Genomic DNA, 22321 nt, shown 5'->3' with positions numbered 1-22321 from the left:
TTTTGGGCGTTTGAACTGACAAAAATGTTGATTAGGATTTAATATCAAAAGTTTTGCGGAGGAGATACTAAAAAGAATGGATCTCCAGCCACTACATATGGTACCATAGGGGTTTTTTAGAACTTCAGGGATGTTTGCTCAAGAAGTATGAACTTGCCCCTGAAACAACTTTTACCATCGCAATTGAGGCAGCAATGCAAGTTGCTTCAACAAAAATCAAACTGATTCGAAAGCAGGTCTTAAAGTGAACATGTATCCGAAATTTTGAGTGGGAGGTACCGGATGGAGTGGACAAATATAGTCCATATTTGAACCTGATCTATATCTGGTAGATATATTAGGATGTGTAAAGTATGGACCAATTCGGCCACTCTCTTCAAGAGTTATCGTACGCACAATTTTTCCGAACATTTTTGAACTTTTGTGGGGGAGGTACCTGAAGGAGTGGACCGATATGGCTTATCTTCGAACTTAAACTATGTTTGGACAAAGTAGTACTAAGGCCAAACTTTGGACCGAATCGGCAGACCTGTTCGAGAGTTATTTTGCCCTCCAACCTCCTCACACGGTGTCATAGGGGTTTTTTGCAACTTTCAGGCTATTTTCTCAGGAAGTATGGACTTGCCCCTGATGAAACTTATACCGTCGTATGGAGGGCAGTGAATACTAAAGCAAAAATCAAAGCGATTCGAGAGATGTTCCTAAACTGAACTTTTCCAAAATTTTGTGTGGGAGGTACCCGACGGAGTGGACCGATTGAGTCCATATTGAAACCTGATCTAAGTCTGGTACACGCTCCACGATAGGCAAAGTATGGACCAAATCGGTTACACCCTTCAAGAGTTATCGTGCGTACAAATTTTCCGAACATTTTCGAACTTTTGTGGGGGAGGTACCGGAAGGAGTGGACCGATATAGCTCATCTTCGAACTTAAACTAAGTTTGGACAAAATATTACGAAAGCCAAAATTTGAACCGAATCCGTTCATCCCTTCGAGAGTTATCGTGCGCTCCAGCCAGCCAGACAGACAGACGGAAGGACATTGCTCAATCGACTCCAAATTGTCTGAAACACATTTCGTCCAAACATACTTGGGGTCTAAAACCATTATTTCGATGAGGCACATTTTGCCCGTATGAAGGGTATATATACCCTTCATAGCCTAAAGGCTGAGGGTATAAAAAGAAGACACGTGTATCGGCGTTTTGAAAGTTTACGCCGGGAAGTAACCTAAATAGGCAGGGCAAATTCCGCCCATTTCTACAGGTATTGAAATATTCGACATCAGATTCCTTGGAATCCTTGCATTTTAGGTATAAAGTGTCTTTGGCAATGTTACTTACAACAATGCGAAGTATAATTTTATGAAAAAATTAACCCTCATGCGAGTCACTAAAGGGGTCATTTTGGTCTCTTTTTTCAAAAACGTTTAAAAACTCCTTTAAAATTTGATTGTATCGGTTCAAAATATTCCCGAATACACCAAAACTCTAAATCGTACCTAAACGCCAGGAATCTGCCAAAAGTAAAATCACGTTTTAGGGTTAATGTTGTACGTTATCGGAGTTTATTAAGTTTATTCCCAAAAAAACTGCATTCTACATAGAAGACGCCAAAGACTAAAATATTCTCCATAGGTAGTGCAATCCAATTCAATTCCTATATGAATTTGGGTGGCAGCGCCATCCCGAACGTAGTTGAGCTAAAGCTATTCTGACAGCTGACATTCCTCAACTGCGATATATGTACTCCGATGACCGCATCCACACGATTTTTGATTATGGCATCGGTGACTTAATCTCTATGAATGCTATTCAAACCTGCTTTAAAAGTTTACTGATCTAGGGGTTTTCGCTTTAACGTTGGACATTTCTCTCTAAATCAAGAATCCCTCATGTAGTGGGATTCTCTAACTGATTTTTTGAGTTACCCACAAGAACGGTAAAATTAAAATTCTTATAAACTCCGTAATTAACGATATTTTCTGTAAGTTAGCGACCAAAAAATAAATAGCCGTAAAGTTCTACCGATAGCAAGAGTGCTGTCAAATTTTATTTAAACTTTTCATTCATAATTTTGCGTTGCAATTTTACTGATTTTTGTCGGTAACTGAAAAAATTACGTAGAGAATCGCACTACTGACTTGCCTGGATGGGGACCTATCCACCAGATGGCGTTTAGGATGACTCTCCCAAGTAATGCAACAAGAGCAGGTCATTGTGTTGCTGTACTGGAAGAGTCTTTATATTCTCATGCAGTTGGTCCACTGATGACATGAAGAAGTACCTTGCTGCAGTTCTCCAACAGGTTTGAATATTCTTTTTTTATTTTGGGGTAGTTCCTAGTCGGAATTCTCTTACCATCAAGCAGAATATTCAGCTCAGTGTTCCTCTCCCTAGATCGTCAGGATCCCTACTGGCATGTCTGGGTGAGGGCCCTATCCATCATATGGCGATTAGGATAAAACTAACGGTAACGGCGGAGCAAGTACTGCAACGACTGCAGGCCATTGTTTTGCTGTGCTGAAAGAATCTTTGTCTCCTGATGCATATGATCCACTGATGTCACGAAGATGGACCCGGTTACAGTTCTAAGGGAGGTGTTCTGACAGGTTTTAATAAGTTTCCACTGAACTGCATTTATATTCACGGACCACACTATTGCAACATAGCTTACCACAGATCGACCTTTCGCCTTACACGAAGCTTTCTTTATCTGCATCAAAAGTTCTGCTGGTTAGGAACTAGAGGACTTTGTCGCTAAGTCTCAGCTTGTAGCAGTTAGCTGCTGCATGCGAGTACTACGTTAACATGCTGTGGAATGTGACCCCCAGACTCTTGGGGTAGTTTGTGGTCAGAATTCTGTTACCATCGACTATGACATTCAGCTCAGTTCCGGTGATATCACTCCGCTTTGCGAATTCCGCGTAGGACTGGCTTCCACATATATAATTGATTACACTGTTCAACAAAATTGAAAAAGTTGAATGTTTCAACCAAAATTTTTTTCGTTTCTAACAGAAATCGGCGAGTTATTTTCAAATTCGGTCTCGGTTTTTTTCCATCAGCTCGTTTTTTACGAGTTTTACCCAGCATTTCTTTATTTTCGAATACAAACAAATATTTTTTGTAGGTTTTTCGACACTAATATATTAGGGACATGTTGAACGCTCGATACAAAAAGTTCTTGAAATAATTATGGTGAATATATATCAAAAAATATAGAAAACATACGACGGACCTTTTAAAAATTGCATATTTTGAGTACTTTAAGCTGTAATTACGTCATCGGGGCAAGTCATAGGATCTTCATATGGTATACCGGAAATGCTTAGGGTGTCTACAATATAGTCCAGTATTCAAATATATAATATAAAGTTCATAGCGCCCATAATTCGGCGATAACTCAAAAATCATCATGTTCTGGACCATGGCTGGGCGGGCGAGTGGAGGTCTGTTCACCAAAGACCTCGATTCTCAAAAGGATGTCCTCCGTGTGTTTGATTTTAATGTTAGTGTTGTAATATGTTTTATGTGTCCCTGTGTGATATTCGTATTAGACCCGAGGCTTATTATGGTTGGGTTGAGAATCCCCCTGAGTCTTAAGAGCTAGCCGAAGAACCAAGTGAGCGTATGTACGTGGTCGTAACAGAAAAAAATGGTCGGCTTGTTGTAGTTAAATGCTCGACTAATATGAGTGGAATTGGCGGCATGCAGTGCTGTTGTAGTACTGTGCTGCTTACTGAACCCATGCAGATGATCGACAAGTTCATAGCTATTTCTGACGTTGGGGAGCAGTAAAGCCTCAAGCGTCTTTGCTACAGGTGACAAAAGTGAAAGCATGCCTTTATTGGATTCCTTGCATGGCTTCTGTAACGGTCTGCCCATTTGCAGACATCGGGCTAGCTACTTTGGTGAGTTACACTAGTCCGGGCTTATCCAGCTGTTTCAGCATTACCATGGAGATTCCATCAGGACACAACTCATTTTCCTTCTTTTCAGAATTCGAGAGTGACTTGTACACAATTCACTTATTCCGGCTCCAGTGTTGCACACTCTCCACTATTTTTGCCAGGGTCATTCCCATTGTCCGTGCAAAACGTAGAGCTATCAATCAGCTCAGCCCCCTATGGGCATTGTCGAAGATCGAGTGTCACAACTCATTATAGTCAATCCGGTATCGAAACACGCTCCGACGTGAAATTGCACTTTCATTGTCGAATTCACATGTCGCTCGAATTCACAAGTTCAGTCAAAATGGTTTTGTTGAAACCTTACCCCACTGTGTTGATAAATTAAGTCTTTTTTTGTTTTCAAACGCATAAATATAAAATTTGTCTTTTGTATTTATTTCATAGTTAAGAACTTAAAACCTGTATTTAATCTTTAAAAAAGAAAAACAAACAAACCATACAAAATGAAACATTAAAAAAATGATTTTACATTTTGCTTCGACAAGACACACAAAGACCATTTCGAACAAACGTTTATGGATGAGTCAACAGCACCATAAACTCTTATTGTGTTTTATTTCATTGGCGTTTGGGTGTTTTCTCACCGAACTGCACAGCGAGCTGTGCCACCTCTGTCAGCAACAACTTGACCGCGATCACACCTTACCCACAGTATAAAGGTGGGGATGGGATACAAAGCACGGTAATACACGGCAACAAGGTGTTTACATTTTTTTGCAAGAAACCCCCTTTTCGGCCAGCAGCAACATAATGTTTCAAATTAAATAACAGACAATGTGGTTGTTAAATTAACGTTTTGTAGACAAATGAATGAGAATTAATTTAAACATTATACAAATGAATATAAAAAATATGATTATTTTATTTTTTACAAAAAAATTAATAATAAATTTCATAAAAGACATATACGAGGTGTGCAAATAAAATTTGGAAAACAGTAGGGTTGGTCTGCAAGCTGTTGTAGTTGTTGAATAAACTGCCTCCACCATCATTACCCTCAGCCTATGTGAATTGAAACTTTCATCTACGGACAGATCCAATGTATTTAGGGTCTTTTCAGAATTTTGAGGCCCTTTTTTAATATTTGAATTTACAGACTAAAATGTGGATTAGGATTAAAGTTCAATAGTGGATCTTATTTTGGTAGTCATATATTTTCGATAGATATCGCACCCACTAGTCATTTCAGTGGGTCATCGTATAACATTTGCACCAGTATGCCAGGAGGCATGAACTTGTCAAGGGAAAACATAATATCAACGAATAGCATCGGTATACATTTCCAAATGATCTTCGAACTTTTGCAGGGAAGGTACCTTAAGGAGAGGACCAATATGGACCATTTTTGGAAGTTAAACTAAATTTGGACAAAATATTAATAGATCCAAAGTTTGGACCAAATTGGTTACCCCGTTCAAGAAAGTGTATCGTGCATCCCATTTCAGTGGCATTTTTTTAATTTTGGGGGGGGGGGGAGTACTGGAAGTTTAGGACCAGTATTGCCCATCTTCGAACTGAAACTAAGTTTGGACAAAATATGTCGAAGGCCAAATTTCCGACCAAATCTGTTGACCAGTTCGTGTGCTATGGTGCGCCGCAACAACCACACATGGTGCCATAGGGATTTTTACAACTTTCTGGCTATTTTCTCAGGAAATATTTACTTGCCCCTAAAAAAAACTTGTACCGTCGTAAAGGCGGTCAGTGAATGCAAGTTGCTTCAACAAAAATTTAAGTGATTCGAGAGCAGGTCTTAACGTGAACCTATTCGAAATTTTGTGTCAAAGTTACCCGAAGGAGTGGACAAATATAGTCCATATTTGAACCTGCTCTATACCTGGTACATATATTAGGATGTGTAAAGTATGGACCAAATCGGTCACTACATTCAACATTTTTAAACTTTTGTGGGGGAAGTACCTGAAGGAATTGACCGATATGGCTTATTTTTGAAATTAAACTAAGTTTGGACAAAATATTACGAAGGCCGAATGTTGGACCGAATCGGCAGATCCGTTTGAGAGTTATCTTGTGCTAAACAACTACACACGGTGTCATAAGGGTTTTTTACAACCCCTCAGGCAATTTTGTCGGGAAGTATAGGCTTGCCCCTGATGATACTTGTACCGTTGTATGGGGGCAGTGAATACAATTTGTTACAACAAAAATCAAAGCAATTTGAGAGCTGGTCCTAAACTGAACTCTTCCGAAATTTTGTGTGGGAGGTACCCGAAGGAGTGGATTGAGTCCATATTGGAACCTCATCTAAGTCTGGTAGAAATTTCAGGATGTGCAAAGCATGGACTAAATCGGTTACTCCCTTCAAGAGTTATCAGAACATTTTCGAACTTTTGTGGATAGGTAGGAGTGGACCGATATGGCCCATCTTTATACTTAAACTAAGTTTAAGCAATATGAGGGTATAATGAGTATTCCAGTAAATATGGGCCCACAAAATTTATGGTTTCAACATTGCGCATCGGGTATACCCTATTCACTATAAATAGAACATGATAGGCATAATTGTTAGAAAAATTTATATTTGTCATGTTAAAGTCCCAGTTTTTTTTTGTGCGGTTTCGCATAGACGTATTCTTAGGATGGTCGCACGCACAGTGATTCAAAATTTTATTTAACTGGATAAACGTCCCATTTTTGTCATCACTGGTTTCTAAATGAAGCATCGGCCACAAAATTATTATTATTCAGAATCTTGAATCTATGTTTATGCTGTATTAAACAGATTTAATGTGTCATCGTAGCACAAAAGAAAATAGAAATAAATCCCTTAGACAAATCAGACAATAGTCGGTCAGACTCTTCGAAAATGACTTCCTCATACGCCCGACATTTGATTTTCTGGATTGAACTGGCCGATATTTAATAGCCTACACCACTACAATAATATAACTTACATTGTCCCCTCTTTGAAACGCTTCCATTTGCATTTTGATATTCCTTCACGTTAAGAATATGCAAAGTTTCAAGACAAATTTTTAAAATTTTTGTGGAAGTGTTCCAAATAGGGAAAACTTTATATCATTGTGAAGAAAAACATTCACACCTTCAAAATCAAGTAGTTTCATTAAAATATACCGGCTACTTCAAAAGTCATGGTCTCTAGAAAATATATTTTCAATATTGGAAAAATGTTTTTTTATTGTTGTAAAATTGTTTTATTGTTGTTGAAAAATGTTTCAAATTTTTACACCTGTTTTTATTTAGTCATAACTCCATCTCATCTCATTATTTTAACAATGGCCTGTCGTGAAAAATTTGTAGTTATTTTTTGGCCACTAAAATAGGTTGTTAAATAAGTAATTAGTTAGCGAAAGAATAACTGCTTATTTTAGTAGACAACAAAAAAGATAAAAATAAAATATATATTAAAATAATGGGATAGTAAGGACATTTGTAATGAGTTTTCTGGGTCAAAACACATCTATCCTGTCCAAGGGAGGTGAATTGCACGGCAAAATCCAAATTCCTGAGGTCTCAAGATCTTAGAACCTCTCTTTCCCATTGTCGAATTCTCTTCATTATGCCCTCAGCATTTATGCTAACGAGGGTATATGAAGAAAAGAAAAAATTTTTAGTTTTCCATAAAAAAATTAAAAATTTGTTTAAGCTACATGAACGATTTTTGGTACATAGATTGGGAAAAAATCTCATTCTTAAATCTGTTCGAGATACTAATTTTGGTTGTTGCGCGCAAAAGTTATGGCGGTTTCAATTCTGATAAAAAGAAAAAATCTTTAAAAGACTCTAATCATTATATTGAGAAACTCTCTTAATTAGTGACAAAGTTTTAAGTTTTCGCGGAAATTGAGAAAGAGTAAAATAAATTGGTACTATGCAACTTGTTTTAATAAAATTCAAGCTGTTAAAATTCCTAAAAATATTTAAAAAAATATGTGCGTAATCTAAACATCGCGATGATTCAAATGAAACCAAAACTATACAAATCCGTTTAATGGTTTGCATATTATAGCAAAAACAAAAAGATATATTGAGGAAATTTATAACATTTTTGTAAGAGAAAATATTTATTACAATTTATTTTGTGAGTTAGTTGAAAAAATGTAGGAAAATTTGTCGGAGTTATTCTTCTATTTTAGAGAAATTTCACGCAAAAAATCGAATTTTTTATTCTAATCACTTCTCGAATACACACTAACATCTAGCGGAAGATATGGGTATCGTTCAAATAAATGTTGGGTTCCTTTTAATGGGGTATACTCTTGAAATAAAACTGTATCGAGTAATGTTCTTTTTGAAATGCGTGTAAATCGCGAAATCCTCAAAATCACTTGATGCGCATGCGGTTTAACAATACGGCGAATTCTTCTCTTTTAATTTGTACAGGATTTACTTTGGCCGCTAAGATGTAGCATCGTCTGCAGTTTAGTGTGCAACAAACTGTATAACGCTTATAATTTGCACAAAGTGCATACACTTTTTATGCGCATCCGATTTCACTATCATCCATGAAAAAATACATTGATCTAAACCTATTTCTATAAAATCCATCAAGAACCGTGGATGTAGCAGCACACACTATTTTTGGGATAAATCGGATAAAGCTCCCATGCCACTAAATTTTTCAAACCGCTGTTTTCACACAAACGCGTGTGATGATTCACTTTCTTCATTGAAATGGAAACGATCCACATAAAACGCGAATTAGTCAGCGATATTTTCAAAAACATTTTTCGCAAATTTTTCAATTTTTGCAGTAGCCATTTCCGCCGTTCTAGTAGATGGATTTTTACGATCTGTGATTCATATGATCCGGATCGTCGAAAAACTAAAATATCGCGGGGAACAAGCACACTCAAAACGATATTGTAAATACTGTACCCAAAAAATAGGTTTTTTAGAAAAAATATCGCACTATGTACATTTTGGCCTTTGGCAGTAGATTACTCTGCTGCTGTGTGGGCTACATACTCAATATACATATCAGATTATGTGAAATCGCGAGTTCTTTAATCCTATAATTGGTTTTTCGAAATATCCGAATGCGCGTCCCAGTTACATAAAAAATACAAAAAACACCTGAAATCCGGCTTCAAAATGTCAGCATCCATAAAAGGTGGATGCAGTGGAAATTTTGGAAAGTGATACATTAGAAGTGTAATCTTCATTTTGTATTCTCCTACTTTTACTTTGGACAGATGTCCGTCGTTTGAATGGTTTAATCAGAAATCGAATAGCAACGTGTTTTTACCTATGTTTTTTCCTTTACGCGGTCGTAACTACCACGTAAATTAAATTTTTTTGCTAGATTTTTGAGCTTTGTACAAAAACATCTAAATTAATCCAGCAATAGTCATAGTTACTGGTAAACTACAATAGTTCGCGTATTATAATAGTGCAAACCTTGGCTTCCTGGAAACTAAAAAATTTTGACTTTTCCTCATATACACTTTCATACGGGCAAAATGTGTCTCATCAAAATAATGGTTTTATCCGAAATCCGTTTCAGACAATTTGGAGTTATTTTAGCCATGTACGTCCGTCTGTCTGTTTGGCTGGCTGGTTGGAGAGCACTATAAGTCCCGATTTACATTAGCCGAGTTTACTTGCGGCAATTTTTCTCGTTCCTTTTTAAACTTGCCTCTTGCGTATATAAAAGGCAATTCTGTTCCGACAAGTTTTGTTTTCAAAACAATGAAAATAATGTCAAATACAAAAAATATAAAAGGAATTGCTTGAGAATTGCCGGTACGAGCAATGTTTTTCCACTTCCATTCCCCTTACGTGTCTCTCCTACAAACAGAGAATTGCCGCAAGTAAACTCGCCTAATGTAAATTGGGACTTACTCCCGAACGGATCAACCGATTCGGTCCAACATTTGGCTTTCGTAATATTTTGTCCAAACTTAGTTTAAGTTCGAAGATGGGTTATATCGGAAGATGGGTTATATAATTCGCGAAAAGAGTAACCGTTTTGCTCCATACTTTGCACATCGTGAAATTTTTATAAGACATAGATGTGGTTCCGATATGGACTCAATCGATCTACTCCTTCGAGTAAAATTTCGGAAAAGTTCAGTTTAGGACCTGAATCGCTCGAATCGCTTTGATTTTTGCTGTATCAACTTGTATTCACAGCCTCCCATATGACGCACACTGGTCGAAACCATTGATCTAGCGGAGCGAAAGTAAAAAAATCAGAGTATAAAATTGCGAAATGTTTTCCATTACAGACACTCTGCTGACTAAAATTTTGTTTTCACTTTTTTGTTGTTGTTATTAACTGTCAAGTGCAAGAAATGTCAAGTGCAAGAAATGATGCATTAAACATCAGATTTTAACAAAATTTTTGCTAAAACCCTGATTTCATATTTCTTTAATTGTTTAATAAATTCGTAATAAAACTAAGCTAAGTTTATTTTTTATTGATAGGGGAGGGTGGAAGTTAAATTTTAAAACAATGTTTGGGCCTGAAGTTACATAGTTATATACTTTTCAAAAACTATTATTTTTTATGTTTTTAGTGCAATATACTTTTGTTGAATGGATCGTAACTACCAAAATACTCAAAATACCGGTACAGTTATATGGGGGCTATATCAAAATGTAGACCTATGTTCGCAATTTTTAGTGGAGAACATGTGACCAACGTGTAACCAACGAGAACCTTCAATGCAAAAATTCAGCTTATTTCGTCTGAAAATGTAGACAAAATTCTAACAATACCGAACATTGGGAGGTACCGTTATATAGGGACAGTATCAAAACGTAGACCTATGACCACAATTTTTTGTGGACAATGTTTGTGTCCACTGGGAACCCCAAATACCAAATTACACATAATTTTGCCGGAAAATGTAGCTTTAAATCCCCTAAATACAGAAAATGGGGAGGTACCATAAAAGGGGCCTATACCCAAACGTGGACCTATGTCCACAATTTTTGGTAGAATGGTTTAGCAATCACTAGAAGTACCAAATTACAACTAATTTGGAAGGAAATGCTGCCTTAAATCCTCAAAAAACCGAATATCAGAAGGTACCGTTATATGGGGGCTATACCAAAATATTATTTCGCGCCGCTAGATCAGTGATTTCGACCACTGTGCGACGGTGCAAGTTTTTTCTGGGGCAAGTCCATACTTCTTGAGAAAATAGCCTGAAATGTATAAACAACCCCTTGGATACCCTAATATTTGTCCAAATTTAGATTAACTTCTACAATGGCCCACAAAAGTTCAACATTTGTGTCTAAGTGCAGTTTAGGGTCTGTTCGAAGATCCTTTGGAAATGTATACCGATGCTGTTCGTCGTGGTCCTGTTTACAGCAATATTATGTTTTCCGTGGACAAGTCCATGCTTCCCGGCTTACTGATCCAACAGTTATACCATGACCCACTGAAATGGCAAGTATCGAAAATATATGACTCCCAAAATAAGATCCACTTCCATAAAGGACTACGTCGGTCCACTCCTTTAAATACCTCCTCCTAATCCACATTTTTGTCGGCACGTTCAAATGTCCAGGAAGAGCCACAACATTTTGAAAAGACCCTTAATACATTCGATCTGTCCGTAGATGAAATAATTATACAAATTTGAGTGACACCCCACTCTATTTAAATATACATAATTCCTTATACTTTTATAACGCACCCTCGTAAATGTTTGAATTCAAGCAAAATAAACACTCAAGATCAACAAACATTTCTTAAAAAAAAACAAACATTTAATATCTCTCTCCCTCTTTTCAAGATGCTGGCTAACAGATTATAATGCTGTTCGATATTCTGGCGGTGTTGTCGACTGATGCTGCATTTTCAAAATGTATAAATGCAGCATCAGTCGTTGTTGGCATGCAACAACGAATGATAATCATCATGATCATAATTGTCATTAACAATATCTTAGCTGTTTTTGTTGTTGTCGATGACGAATAACAACAACCAAAAATCCAACACATTCATATACATTTCATAGGATACAAAGTCGAATAAGTGGCGACATGGTGATGATGATGATCAGCTGATTGACCAATACTGCATGGTGGCGTCATCACTGGTCGATGCCAAACAAAAATGTATTGTCAAAAAAGGTAAATACATTGTGCAGCGAGGGGCGCAGTGTCATGCCATCATTCAATGTCTCTACTTTGACCTTCCCCCCACCACCCGCAACCAAACAAAATAAAAAAAATCATTAAATACTGATGGGTGCATGACTTATGTGACTCTTGAACAAACAAACACGATGTGCATGGCGATCGTCATAAGTATTTCTTTGCATGTTTTTTTTTTCAATGCTTCCTTGCAAGCAGAGGTTTTGCGGCTGCTTCTTCTTCTTCAGCTTACTCTCTTTAGGGGCTTTTATATCAACAGTGTGCAACGAAACACGAACAGCATTGCTGCAATATTGACAACCTTAACAAACAAAACAAAATAAAAAAAATACGATCAACAACCCGAAGACGACGACAACAACGAACGTTTTGTGACAACATTAACGAAACATTCTATAGATACAATAATTTTCGCATAAAAACTTTTCAGTTTTAAAATTTCATTCAAACCGTTGAGTTGTTATATCCAAGTGTTCGACGCGAATAATTTACAAATAAATAGTATTTTTTGAAAGAAAGATATAAAAAATAAGAGGAAAACAAAATTGTTTGATCGAAAAAAAACAAAAGAAATTTAATTTGAAAGAAAATTAATTAGAGAATAAAAAAATAAGCAAATTAATATAAATTATAAATATTTTTAAAATTGGTTTACAATTTTGAATATAGAAATAAACAACTGTTTGAGAACAAGTTCCTTAAAGTGATTTAAGAAACAAGCGTTACAATCAAAAAGTAACCATCTTTTTTGAAAAAAACAACAATTTAAGAGGGAGAAAGAAAGCTATTGTCCTGCAAAAATGGCTTCAAGAGTGAGTTTTTTTACATTTGTTCCCAAACATAAATCTTTGTGTTGTTATTCAACTTGATTGTTTTTAGTTGTCAATATTAATGTGCGAATTTGTACACTGAGAAAAAAAAATTATGCCATATTGTTTTTTATTTGAATTTTAATTATTTACTATATTATTAAAATGATATAAAATATAATATTGAATTCATTAAATTAAATTTAAGACTTATTTGATTCAACATATAGAGAAATAAAGTGTTTTGTGTTACAGGCTTACTGTGTTCATGAATTTCAGAGGTCCCGATTATTTTAAAATTGCTATACATATTTGCAAAATTTATGAATTTACGAGACAATGATGGTTCTGCTCCCGATCAAATGTTCTTAGTTGGGGCCTGAAGTCTGACCACAACCACTTTTTAAATTTGTTATATCTCGAAAAAAAATGAACCTATTTTCGTAGGCATGAATTTCAGAAGTTGCACTGTACCTCTCCTATTAAAAAACGATATCTGTAGGTACAAATTACCTAAAATGGCACAAAAAGCGTAGATCAGACATCAGCAATAAAAATCTTAACCTTAATAACACTATGCAACACTGAAAATGCAAACAACTTCTAGTATGCATTTTTTGAAACTACATATTAAGGGCTACAAAAACCCTAGTAGGGTTTTGTCCTGTCAGATCCAGTTCGGATATTATGGCCTCATCTAAGCCGGACTAAAACTACAGTTTTTTGCATTTATCGGGGGTTTATCTCAGAAGCGAATTGGAATTTGGCCTTGCTGTCTTTGGCAATATTGTAGCCCTAAACTAGTAGAACTTATCTTTTGAACAGACCACATCAGAATAACTCCATCTAGGGCATCAAAATCGATATAATATAGAAAATTTTACATAGTTGCTGAAATTCTGGTCAGTATCAGTTAAACTATTGGGAGTTGAACCAAGTAACCTTTTGCAAAAAGCATCCAAATAAAGTTCTCAACAATTCTTCAGAACATTCTGAAACTCTAAAATGCTTACTTCATTTTGTTTCAGCGGTATTTTGCACCATATCTTTTATAAGACGTATTTCAAACACAGTTCACACCAACGGTTTATTCTCACATTTCGGATTTCACCACATTATTGACATATTTATAAAATCGTCGTTGAAAAATATGCTGAAAACAACATGATAGAGACATTCTACAACAATGGCATGTTCTAAAAAGTTTTTTATTACATTCTAGCGAATATTTTTCCAAAGAAAACATTAGGAAAAAATTAAGGGTTTTGGAGATATGGTGCGAAATGTATACAAATTATGGAAATTTTCGATATTTTATTATTTCTATAAATATTTTACTCTTGCCCTTATCTACAAATTTGCTTCGGGGGTCAGATGAAGATTCACATAGGTTTCAAAGATATAGCCCAGAATTTCTTTAAAAAATCAATATTTAACCATGTTTAGATGGGGTCATAAAATCCAAGTTGGATCTGACACAACAAAACCCAGCTAGGGGTTTTAACGTTTGGGTCTGTACTTTCAAAAAATCCTAAGCTCAAATTGTTGGCACAAGATTACCTTAAAAATGTTGCACAGTGTAAGCGGAAGAATTAGATTCCCATGTCCAATTTTGTCCTATAGCCTCCGTATTGGCTGTAACTTGGCATTTGGTTCCACTCGATTTCAGGCATTTTAAAGTTGTTATCTACATTTTCGGTCAACATTGGCTGTAATTTGGTTGTGTGGTTCTCAGTGGTCAAAACATTTAGGTATTTACTAAAAGTTAAAAACAAAAAATAATTAAAACAAGTAAAAAAGTATCAGTCGGTTTTGTCGACACAGATATACCCTCAGCCTATGTGAATTGAAACTTTCATATACGGTCGTCAGATCGAATGTATATAGGGTCTTTTCAGAATTTTGTGGCTCTTTCTGGACATTTGAACTTGCCGACAAAAATGTGGTTTAGGATTAAAGTTCAAAAGTGTTGCGGGGGAGGTATTTAAAGGAATGGACCGACACAGCCCATTATGGAAGTGGATTTTATTTTGTGAGTCATATCCTTTCCACTAGTCATTTTAGTGGGTAATCGTATAACTTTTGGACCAGTAATCCAAGATGCATGGACTTGTCCACGGGAAACATAATATCACAGTAAATAGGACCACAACGAGCAGCATTGGTATACATTTCCAAAGGATTTTCGAACAGACCCTAAACAGCACTTAGACACAAATGTTGAACTTTTGTGGGGGAGGACCATAGGGAAAGGGCTGATATGGGCTATTTTAGAACTTCAATTAAATTTGGACAAAATATTGGGAGATCCAAAATTTAGACCAAATTAGTTGCCGCCTTCAAGAGAAGTACCGGAAGTTGTGGACCGGTATTACCCATCTTTGAACTGAAACTAAGTTTGGATAAAATATGACGAAGACCAAATTTTGGACCGCATAGGTTGATCAGTCCGAGAGTTATCTTGCTCTTCACGCACTACATATGGTGTCATAGGGGTTTTTTACACCCTTCGGGCTATTTTCTCAAGAAGTATGGACTTGCCCCTGAAAAAACTATTAACGTCGTAATTGAGGACGCGAATGCGAGTTGCTTCAACAAAAATCAAAGTGATTCGAGAGCAGGTCTTAAAATGAATGCACAAATATAGTCCATATTCGAACTTTACCTATATTTGGTAGATATATTAGGATGTGTAAAGTATGGACCAAATCGGTCACTCCCATCAATTTTTCCGAACATTTTTTAACTTTTGTGGGGGAGGTACCTGAAGGAGTGGACCGATATGGCTTATCTTCGAACTTAAACTAAGTTTCATTATTTTGAAGATGTACATTTTGCCTGTGTATACCCTCGTTAGCATAAATGATGAGGGTATAAAAAGTCAGCGATTGCCAAGTCCGGTTTTTTGGCCAAAATCTCACGCACAAGTATTGATGTGTGAGCTGGCGCGTTATCATGGTATAAAATCTATGATTAGTTTTTCCAAAATCCTGTGCATTTCTGAAGAATTTCTTCGCGCAGATGGCACATAACTTCAAGGTATGTAGTAATCCCTATTGACCGTAAGACCTTGTGCCAAGAATTCATGATGCACCACGGCATTGCAGTCGCTAAAAAACAGTGAGCATAACTTTCACATTTGACCGAACTTGACATGTTTTTTCAGTCATATTACACTATGCAATACGTTTTTTTTTTTCTATCTCATCAACTTTCGCAGTTATATGGCTTCAAAGGTTTGAATCGTTTATGTCAAAAGGGGTTATTTTGTCACAGCTATATCTTCCAAACCGTTAACAAATTTGATTCACTCTCAGAGGCAAAGTTGTCTTAAAGAACAAAAATTGGTAACACATAAACACCATTAAACTTTATCTTCTAGGTCTTGAATATTTAACGGGTTAGTATCTGTGGACCAGAACCAGTGAAAACAGGATAAAAATCCCATTCACTTTGCTATTTTGACCTTTAGGAACCATCTATACAGAGTTCGTATGCTCTAAAAAGATGTTTATTTAGATCTAAAATATATTTTTATAGTCGGATGTTTGCTTCAAATTTGATCGGTTTGATATGTGTAGACCAACCCCCGAGAAAAAATGTAAAAAGGAATTACATTTTGACTATTATGACCTAGAAGATAAAGTAGGATGGAGTTTATGTGCTAATTTTTGTTCTTTAAGACAAGAGCTACAACTATGCCTCTGAGAGTAAATCAAATTTCTTAACGGTTTGGAAGATATAGCTCCGACAAAATGACCCCTTTTGACATCAATGCCTCAAATCTTTGGAGGCCTGTAACCGCGAAAGTTTATGAGATAGGGAAAAACTGCGAAACACGTGTCATCTCTCTTTTGGTCTTCTATCACACCGCGGTATCAGAATATGGTTAATAAAACGTGACTCAAAAAATTACACACAGTGTTACCGGCCTTTCTCAACCCGGTTATACCACCATTGAACTAGTGTTTTGCTCATTGTAGACTCGCCACTTTTCGCCACAATTCAAATGTCCTTGCTATTTAATTGCATTACTTTTACCCTCAGCATTTATGGTAACGATGGTATATGCACTATCATACGGGCAAAATGTGCCTCATCCAAATAATACTTCAAGATCCAAAGTAAGTTTCAACGAAATTCATTTCAGACAATTTGGAATCGATTTAGCAATGTCCGTTCGTCTGTCGGAAAAATGTGCGAACGATAACTCTGAAAGGTGGTAACCGATTTGGTCCATTATTTACACATCTTGAAATTTCTATCAGACATAAATGAGGTTCCAGGGGACAAGGGAAACTTCTATCATATCAATGAATGCACCCCGATTCATATTACCTCAATGATATGGGACCTACTGTTTATCGCCGAGTCCGAACGGCGTGTCTTTCGACACCACTTGTAGAGAAGTTTTACACGGCTGAAATACTCAGGAAATGTCGCCAACATTACTGAGGGGTATTTTGCCACCGTTGAAAAGTTTTTTTTTAATGTTATCGAACCCACGACCTTCAGCGTGCAAGGCGGGTGTGCATACCATTGCATCACGGTGGCACCCAGAGAAGTCTCCCTTGTCCCTTCTGGGATGTTTATGGAACAATTATATATCGCTTCACTCCTTCGGGTACCTCGCACAAAAAATTTCGGAAAAGTTCAGTTTAGGACCTGCTCTCGAATCGCTTTGATTTTTATTGTAACAACTTGTATTTCCTGCCCCCATTACGGCAGTACAAGTTTTATCAGGGGCAAGTCAATACTTCCTGAGAAAACAGAGCGAAGTTGTAAAAAAACCGTTATGGCACCAAGTGTAGTGGTTGGAGCGCACTATAACTCTCGAACGGATCTGCAGATTGGGTCCAACATTTGGTTATCGTAATATTTTGCCCGAACTTAGCATAAGTTCGAAGATGAGCAATATCGGTCCAGTCCTTTAGGTACCTCCCCCACAAAAGTTCAAAATTTCACAAAAATGTTGCACATGATAACTCTCGAAAGTAGTAGTAACCGATTTGATTCATACTTTGCATATAGGTCAATTCCTTCGTGTATCTCTAACACAACATTTCGGAAAAATCAGTTTAAGGCCTGCAATCGAATCGCTTTGATCTTTGTTGTAACAACTTTTATTCGCTGGCATTACGACGGTACAAGTTTTTTCAGGGACAAGTCCATACTTCATGAGAAAATAGCTCGAAAGCTGTAAAAACGCTCGATATTATATTTTTCGTGGGCACATCCATGTTTTCATACCAACTGAAATGACTATAATAATAATTGTTCCACAAACATCCCATAAGGGATAAGGGAGACTTCTCTCATATCAATGAGTACACCCCTATTCATATTAGCTCAATGATATGGGACCTACAATTTATCGCCGAGTCCGATATTCGATATTTTTCAATCGATTTGGCTGTAATTTTGCATTTTGTGTTCTGAGGGAACAACATACCACCTTTCAACAAATGTGCATTATAAGTCCAAGTTTAGATATAGGCCCCATATAAACGTACCTCCCGATATTCGGTATTTGACGATTTTAGCTAAATTTTCTAACCGAGTTGACTGTAATTTTGTAGTTTGACTTCGGAGGGAACACCATACCTCCGTACAAAAAATTTTCAATATAGGTCCACGTTTAGGAATAGCTCCCATATAAACGTTCCTCCCGATTTTCGGAATTTTGGCGATTTTACAGGCGTGGTATAAGGGGAATAACTTACAGGGTGACAGCTGGGGGCAGCTGGATCTCGTTTTATCGTAAACTAGAGACTTTCCCCTTACGGGGCCAACATTACTAAAACTCAACATAAATTTATAGTCATTTACGAAGAATTTATTTTTAAGGAAGTTAGAAAACGAATTTTCAATATTTTTTTTTCGTAAAAACATAGTCAATGCCATCATAAGTTTCATTTTGTAAATTGTACATCTACCTCTTCAATTTGTTTAATTTCACTCATAAACTACGAATGCTTTGCGGATATATTTTTCGTTTTTAAGGCACCGCATACAAGTCTCAAACTCTTCGACTTAACTTCACATATTACCGCAGAAAATTAGCAAAAATAATATTAGATATTAAACATTTAATGTTTTTAGAGAATATTTCTTTCAATCGCAATCAAATTTGTCGCCATAAAATTTTCGATTTTTGTCCACGGGCGGAACCACAGTGCACCGAGGCGATCCATCAATCCATTGTCCTAATTTGAACTTCTGTATCTCAATAACGGTAAAAACTACGAAGATATCTTAAAAGTCAATCTTGTAGAGAATTTTCATAGCTACAACATTTTCTTTAATTCCATTTCTATAGGACTTGCGGTTTCAAAGCAAAATCGTGAAAACCTAAAAAACTCTTAAAAATGTCAACTTGAATCGCGATTTATTTAAAAAGCGCTCCGGCGATTTTTTCTGGTTTTTTGATTTTTCTCATCTATGAACATTGTAGCTTCAGAATCCGCAAAAACTTCCCAGGTGTAAGCACCTTCCATTTAAATTTGTTTCAACAGCACCGTGTCTACAGGACCACAAAATCCGTATTCAGTACTTTCGATATTCTCAATAGATGGACGTTTCAATTCACACAGGCAAAGCCGACTGATAAATTTTTTACTTGTTTACATAAAACTTAATACATGGGTTTGTTGGTCGATTTTGCTGGGGCGTTTCTTTGATCCATTTTGTCGAATAGTAAAAAATCAAAGAGCACACCAAAACACGACTAACATTTTTATCTGCCAAAAGCAAGCTGACAATCCAAAATGGCTGATATTATCAACATAACAGAAAAACAAGTAAGAAAGTATCAGTCATCTGTGCTGACGGAGGTATATGCGCTCAGCCTCTGAAGAAAACACAATAATTATGCCTTATATAAAATATACAGCCATTTTAGCGTGTGCCTGCAGGACTTTTTGGAGCGATAAATCCCATAATCCAACCGGATACATGACTGGTTATGTTGCGGATTTGCCATTGTCGGAGCCGTTAGGGTTTCTTGGACCTTTTAGGCCGTTATCTCAGGAAGGACAACCTTGTAAGCAAAATTTTCAAAACGATTCGAGAGGAGCTCTTAAACTTCACTTTTTCCAATTTTTGTGTGGGAGGTAGCCGAAGGAATGGACCGATATAATCCATATTAGAACACGATCTATATCTAAAATCTCCACTTATAGTTCCCTTTCCAATTGATTTATTTCTGTGTATGCTGTCAGTTGTTAAGGAAAGACATGATCTCTAAGCTTTATAAATTTTCGCAAATTTTGCCGAAAATATCTAAAAGAATAGAAAGAATACGTATGTGTATATTTTTGCCAAAGCTACAAATACATCATCTCTTTAATATTTTTAAAATTTTTATTATTTTTGTAATTTATTTTTATACGCACACCACCACCACCATCTATCTCATCATACGAAAATAATGACGAATTTTATGCATACGAATGCATTGATCTCGCTCTTGTAAAGAAAAAATAATTGTTTTTGATATATTACCGCTAAGCGTAAAAATGCGAACATAAAAACGGGGATATCCTAATCACACCATCAAATAGCATGACAATTGCCAGAAACCAAACAAGCGGCAACTCATGAGCATTTATTTCGAGCAGAGTACGTTTGTTTATTTTTCAAATAGGTATTTATGATACTCAAATTCTTCGTCACGTTCTGTACTCATTCATATCATTCTCTTTTTTTTTTTGAGACATTAATTTTGTAAATATTTTGATTTTGATACCACCATTTCGTTGGCCAATGTTAAGACCATCTGTTTTTAATTTGTTCATATTTGTGGGCATAGTCATCATCATCCATAGCATCCTCAAGCCAAGAGAGATGCATATCTGCAATATAAAACGTTTATTTTATGTTTGAAAATTAAGCATTTTTTTCTATATAATTAATTAAAACAAATTAAGTTACTTGTTCTGAAAATATAAATTAAAAAAAAATCTAAACAAATTTAAATTTCTTATAAATTTTATTTTTAGGAAGGGTGGCTTTTTTTGTTTGGGATGACGACTTCTATTTTGCTTTTCAAAATTGTCAGGTTTAATTCCATAGTCGTTGTTTTAATATTTTATTAAAATAGCTTTAATTTATTAGTGGAAAAAATCATTTTATTTTTATTTAGAAATTTAATTTGAATTACCACAAAGATTTCTAATAAAGACTTAATATGTATGTCATTTATTGCTTTCATATTTGTAATATGTATTTTTTCTTCTCTTCACGTGATGACTTAATTTCTTGATTTTCATTGTTATTGCCACTTGCGGTTTGGGTTTGTGTGGAATAAAAAAATGATATTAATCGGAACAAATTTAAAAATAAAAAATAGTTTCAATGTTGTTAATGAGTTTTGATATATTTGATCCCTGGCAATGCCTGGCTGCGGTCAGACAAATGATTGAAATTGAACAAATTGCACCGTTTTGTTTTAGAAATCCAATGCCCTTAATCATCTATGTGTACGTGTGTGTATATACACACACATGTACGTGAACATAAATGTGAATAATTTCCGACTATGTTAGATTTTTTTGTCAGAAAAAAAATTAATTGAAGACCCCGAAACAGTTGCATATTTAAAGCACACAACATTGTATTTTTTTGTGCAATAAATACATCGGCCCCAAGTGCTACGTTATAGAGAAATTCGACTGTATTCGTATAAAAACATTGAGCTGCACTCATTCATGTGAGAGAAGTCTCCCCAATGAAACGAAGTTTGAATGTTGAAACCGCCTCCTCGGGCAGCTATATCATTGTAATGAAAATCGTAAGGACTACCTTCGATGGACTTTTCAAAAAAATCCTCGAATAGCCCTTAAACTGCACTTAATGGAACATTTTGCACTTTTGTGTGGACGGTACCGGAAGGAGTGGCCCGATATAATCCATTTCACGGTGCTCTTGAAGCAACTTTAAATGGAAGGTGCTTACACCTGGGAAGTTTTTGAGGATTCTGAAACTAGAATGTTCATAGATGAGAAAAATCAAAAAAACAAAAAAATCGCCGGAGCGCTGTTTAAATCGCGGCATTTCTAAGGGTTTTTTTAGGTTTTCCCGATTTTACTTGGAAACCGCAAGTCCTATTGAAATGAGGCAAAAGAAAATGTTGTAGCTATGCAAATTCTCCACAAGATTGGCCTTTAGGATATTTTCGTACGTTTTACAATTTTTGAGATATAGAAGTTCAAATTGGGACATTGCACTGACTGTATTGTCTCCTTATAAAACAGTGTCATGACTGCAATTTCGCAACTTAAACTTATATATCTCAAAAATGGTAAAACCTAAGAAAAAGATACGAAAGCCAATCTTGTAGAGAATTTTCACTGCTACAATATTCTTACACAGAAGAATCTTTAGTCCCATTTCGATAGGACTTACGGTTTCCAACAAAATCTTGAAAACCTAAAAACTTAA

The 22321-nt window shown here is 36.0% G+C and overlaps 1 protein-coding gene across 23 annotated transcripts in view; it reads left to right on the top strand.

The window, feature by feature from the left end:
* Positions 1 to 22321, top strand: part of cher (filamin A protein cher) — a 261724-nt gene that overhangs the window by 16224 nt on the left and 223179 nt on the right. For 4 of the 23 annotated variants that reach the window (XM_073961916.1, XM_073961915.1, XM_073961911.1 and 1 more), the window contains exon 1: positions 12350 to 12883. The exons of 15 other annotated variants lie outside the window; for them this stretch is intronic. In XM_073961916.1, the coding sequence (XP_073818017.1) occupies positions 12872 to 12883 (12 nt within the window). In that variant the 5' untranslated portion in view covers positions 12350 to 12871. Of the gene's footprint in view, positions 1 to 12349; positions 12884 to 22321 lie in introns of those variants that run through there. 4 more of the 23 variants (XM_073961913.1, XM_073961910.1, XM_073961914.1 and 1 more) reach the window with 3 other exon arrangements.

The sequence above is a fragment of the Musca autumnalis genome, unplaced genomic scaffold (genome assembly GCF_047663935.1).
Source record: "Musca autumnalis isolate F117 unplaced genomic scaffold, ASM4766393v1 scaffold_1, whole genome shotgun sequence".
Taxonomy (NCBI): domain Eukaryota; kingdom Metazoa; phylum Arthropoda; class Insecta; order Diptera; family Muscidae; genus Musca; species Musca autumnalis.
The sequence above is the reverse complement of the archived record's forward strand: the minus strand, read 5'-3'. Positions and strand labels throughout refer to the sequence as shown.